Source organism: Nestor notabilis, unplaced genomic scaffold, assembly GCF_000696875.1.
Source record: "Nestor notabilis isolate BGI_N333 unplaced genomic scaffold, ASM69687v1 scaffold4341, whole genome shotgun sequence".
Lineage (NCBI taxonomy): Eukaryota > Metazoa > Chordata > Aves > Psittaciformes > Psittacidae > Nestor > Nestor notabilis.
This window is the reverse complement of record NW_009913204.1, coordinates 111,935-116,998: the sequence shown is the minus strand read 5'-3', so window position 1 is coordinate 116,998 and position 5,064 is coordinate 111,935. Positions and strand designations below refer to the sequence as shown.

Here is a 5,064-nt window from a genome sequence, read left to right as displayed (position 1 = left end):
ACCTCGGGAGATTGGAGAGTCGCAGCGGGGCTGGGTCTTGCGGGCTCATGCGATGAGATGGCAGGAGGCACCTTCTCCAAGTTTTTTTTTTTATTTGTATGCAAAACAGCGGTTGTGTATTTACTGTTTTAGTCTATCCGGGCTACTTTTCGCTTCCTGGAGCTTGATCCTGCTTTAGGAAAGTCGATGCTCTGTCTGTGGTCCCCAGCCAGCCCTGTTGAACTATGGAGGTGCATTGCTCCTCCTCAGCTACTCCGAGCTGAGGCCTTTTCTTGCACTGGACCTAATGCAGGCTGGTTCCTAGTTGGTCTTATCATAATCAACAAGCAGAGATAGGCTTTCTCTTATTTAAATGATTATATTAGGTTAAATGCTTATTTTAAAAAAATCTTCTAGAAAAGGAGGCTTTGTACCTGTTGAATTTTCTGGTATGGTACGTATTGCTTACAGTGCAAGAGAACTTTTCTTTCTCCTTTCCTCTGAATTTAGCAGCTGCTTGCTTTTAATGTCCTAAGAGAAGGATTCAGTTAATCTTTTTTAAGTCCAAGAGAAAGAAATACTTATTGTTAAATATCAGATAGTGAATGCTTGAGGTACTGATCAAAGAGTATCCTGTCAAGCTTGATGGAAAATCAGAAGAATCTGCAGATTTCTCAAAAAAAAACCAAAACCAAAAAACAACCCACCCTTGTACTTAAGTCTGTGACCAGGGATTATTTCGCTTAGTTTTCATAGCTATGATATGAACTTAAGTATTGGTCCAATATCTGGACTTTAAGCTTGAGAAAGAAACCTTTTTGTTTAAGTTAACTTACAGATAGATTTAAGACTGTTTTTACTTTGCTCTCTGTTTAAAACTAGAAATGTGCTATTTTACTACTTATTTCAAGCTTTCAGAAACTCATTTTGGATTTATTTGCATTTCCTGGCTGAGGGACAGATACTGGTAGCTAGACAGAAGAAGAAAAGTATTTGGATAAGCAGTTAAGTTTTGAAATTCTTGAAAAGTCTTATTTTTATTTTTGCTGAGCAACCATATAGGAATTGTGATGCTTTCCTTGTAGGTTGATTTTCCCAAGCAGTAGCAAGCAATGGTTAACCAGACAGACAAGTTTCATTGCTTTTATGTAGGGAACAGAGAAACTGATATGCCAGCCTAACTCTACTGCTGCAGAACAGCAGCTGTAACCTCATATCTGCGTCCTCACCCTTTCCCGCAGATGTGTTGTAGAATTTGGAGGTTTGTTGTTGTTTAGCTAGTGTGAAGTAAGTTAGTTAGCCACTTGGCTTAGACCAGTAGCATCTGAACTTTTGGTAGGATCAGACCATCGTGGAATTACATGTGTCTAATTACATTGAAGACACAGCAAAAATGAGACCAGTTATGCAAGCCATACTCAGTAGCTTTGACACCACAGTTTAGAGGCTGTTAATTTATGTAATTTCCAGACTTATGCAGGGATTTATGAGGATCACTTCCAAAAACTTTTATATTCAGGTCACTTGACAGGATCCAAACTATGCTTGCACTGAGCAGTTGTTAGTGGCTTAGTCTTTCATGAAGCAAACTCTGATTTCTGTTTTAGGTGTCCACAGTGTGGAGTTGCTGTAATTGCATCTCTACTTGCCAGTCTGGAGAGAGTAATGCAAGTCCAACTGCCATGGTGGCATTCTGTCCCTGCTAGAGTTAGAAGTAGTAGTCGCACTAGACATTTAAGACTCTGGCTCCTTAAGCAGCTAAGCTGGCAGAAGTCAGCAATGCTGCCCTGCACTGCCTTCTCTCTGTGCTAGCACAAGTGTCAGCCAAGCAGTGAATTGGTCTGAGGAACTGAGCCAAGTTCAAAGTAACCCAAAGGGGAAGGAAAAAAAAAGGCAGAAATTAATTTTAATCCAGGTTAGTTTCCAGATAATAATTGTATGAGTATTCTTGCTGGCACATGAAGAAGGCTAGATGGTCTAGGATTAGATGTTTCATGTGTTTTTATCTAATGGCCCTTGAAGATTATAGCATCTGTTTCAAAACTGAAGGAAGGAGTTAGTCTAACAGAGAAACTTACTTGCTTTGTTTACCCAGTAGAGAGGCTTGTATGCACAGCTGAGAAGTTTTAAACCAGCGAGCAGCTGGTCATGGGTATTGCAATTTGTGTGATATGCTGCATGTCTAGTCTTGTATTTTTAAAGATTACTGTCTCATCCATGCAAGAAAGCAGGCTTCTAGTACCTCTATAAAAAATCAGGCTTTGAAACATGAAAGAGGAAATAAAGCAGTTAAAAATGAGTAAACTCCTAGCATCCACAGGTTGCAGGGGAATGAATGAGCAGGAAATAAATTTCTGGTGTTAAAAACAAGCAGGTGAAACGCTCTCTTGCATTACGTAAACATTTTCTCCGTTTGTTAAGCTGGAGTTTTGTTTAAGAGATGCAATTCTTAATAACTATTAAAGCAAAAATATAACTAGTGGACTTCTTCAGGTCTGAATCTTAAGGTTTTGTTGTTTTGGGGTTTTTTTTCCTTAAGTAAATGATGCAGTTACTGAATATGGGAAATAAGAGAATTAATTTCTTTGGCTACTTGAGATGTCTGTGAATTGAATGAAGCAAGCAACCTCTGGATCAGCTTGCTTTTAGTTCTTAGCTTGTTGAGAGGGTTCTTTCTACCTGGAAAATCTGAAAGGAACTCAAATTGATACGGAAATGTCAGTTTAGATTTAGATATTCTCCTTGCCTACAACTGCTTGCCCATCTGATGCTCTCCTTTTAATGTGCAATATCTTGTCCTCCTCATAAAACGTCCTCTTAGAACCTTAATGAGCATGGGGATTTCTTGCGTGTATGGCTTAAGTGATGAAGTACCAGCTGTGCCCTGCTGAGCTTTGGCAATGTCTGTGGCTTTGTAATGCTGTATTTTCAAATTAATAGATAACTGTTCATTACTTGTTTTCTATCTTATGCCATTTATTGCTAAATATTGCTAAGTCTTGAACAGATGACCAGCTAGACTATTTATACAACGTTCAGTGGATATGGCACACTTCGAAGAAATAATGAGTTTTTCTGAAGTGAGATAATCTAAAACTTCAGGTTTAAAATGAAGTGACAGCTGTCTCATGTGACATAGGCTTCACTTCAGAGCCAAGTCTGTGTGCATGAAACTTATGTTTCTACCAGTGCTGTGAAGATGTTTAGATACCACCCCCTCAAAGATAGCAGTGAAACAGTAAGGTACTCAAACAGTTCCTTGCTGAGGAATCCAGTTCTGTTGGCTGCAATTGCGAGGACAATTTTTGGCTTCTTAGCAGCTGAAAGATCCTATGTCTCTTCCCTTTCCTCTTCAGCAAAAAACTACACACATTCCCCACCCCATGCAAAGAGCTTTGGAAGGTTTTGGAAGGAAGGAACAGTGATAGAAATATCCCTTTAGCATTCTCCTGACATTTTGAATCACTTCTTACTGCATGTTGTTCATGTTTTGTTTTTCTCAGGCATCATTATGAAAGTAGTGTTTTCAATCTTAGTGCCAGTAATAAGTTCTGAACAGGTTACTGAACACTTTGATTCTACGTAATTTCAGAAAAGTAATTGGAAGAAAAGCAGTAGTGGCGTTACATTCACAGTATGGAGATGAGAAACTTGCATTTCTGTTGGATACAGTATACGTTTATGTAGCTCTTTCAGATTCAAGGAAGTTATATTTGAGTGTTTCTTATTTCCTCGTCCTTCCCCCAGTGAGGTTGGCGCTTCCGTGGTGCATGTTTTGATTCTGATGGTGAGCCATGAGGAAAGCCACTGTACTTGGATGGAAACACTCCTTCATATGATTTTAATGGATGTATTTCCCCCTGAAATCTCTGGTTTGATAAAATTTCTGTGCCAGTCTTAAATTTTACAGTTGTGTCCTGGTTTTCTGGTGGGTTGTCTTCCGCAGGCTTTGAGGTGAGCTGTCTGGTTTGTCTAGTTGGGGATGGGCACTGGGCAGCACAGAGGAGGCCCTGTCCTGCTTGGAGCTGGGGTCTGACAGATCTCAAATCTGGGCATTGGAATCGCTGGTCCCTTCACTGAGGGTTGTGAAGATGATGGAATATTTTAACTGATCAGAGAGTTAAAATATTTTCGGAGCAGGTTTTGTTCTGAAATGAGGACAGGCATTGCTTCTCCTACAACATCTTGTAGTAACAGCATAAAGGGGTGAATGTGTGTGTGAGGGGGAAATTACATTTGATGCACATGCAACCAAGCTGTAAACTACAGGTTTTCTTTGGCCTTGTTTTGTGGGATTGTTTTTTTTGTTGTGGTTGGTTTTGGTTTGCTTTTCAGATTGTTGCACAGAACAGATTTCTTCTTAGATTTAAAAGGCGTCTCTTTAAAACACGCTGTTTTGAAGCTAAGACTGAACTTGCTGATGTTAATGTTGCTCTGAAGTTACCTGACTTCACTATGGGAGTTCATTGTGATTTTGCAGTCTCTTTCACTTTTGCTGGTCTTGTGTACAATTAGTTTCTGGCTACTCCTTGTTTTGACCTTTTGGCACCGTTATGAACCTTTTGTTCTCTAGACTTCGTGGAGCTTTTGTATTCGGAGTTCTTCATTGTGATTTCTCTCTAGTGGTGAAAATTCTATCCCATTATACCCAAAAGACACATAATATGTTTTTTTATTTAATTATTTTTTTCCATTTGTGGTTCAGTTACATTCCTCTAGCTGTCCCAAAAAAGGTAGACAGTTCCTTTGATAATCAGAATAAATAGGTTTGAGATGTGGGAGAATGTGTTCTTACACTTTCCGAAGTCTTACTTCATGTATATTTTATAACCCATCCAGCTCTTACTTTGGGTTATTTTGGACAGTTTTTATAATTCATTCAGTAACGGGGCTGCAAGAACATATATCTTTTGCTCATAACTAACACAATTGATAGTTCGCTAGTTGGCAATAGCCTGGTAATAATATTACTGCTTGCTTTCTGAACTTTCATCTGGAAAGATAGAGAACTTCGCTAAAAGAAGTGTATGCGTGAGAGGGAAGTGGAGAGGTTAAATGTTAAAATCTTTGTTTCATGATTTTACA

At 39.0% G+C, this 5,064-nt stretch overlaps 1 protein-coding gene across 1 annotated transcript in view; it reads left to right on the top strand.

The window, feature by feature from the left end:
• Positions 1 to 132: 132 nt before the first annotated feature.
• Positions 133 to 5,064, top strand: part of CDC73 (cell division cycle 73) — a gene marked incomplete at its 5' end in the record, with an annotated part of 107,634 nt that continues 102,702 nt past the window's right edge. The window contains one exon of the mRNA XM_010023080.1: positions 133 to 303. Coding sequence (XP_010021382.1) covers positions 133 to 303 — 171 coding nt within the window. The remainder of the gene's footprint in view (positions 304 to 5,064) is intronic.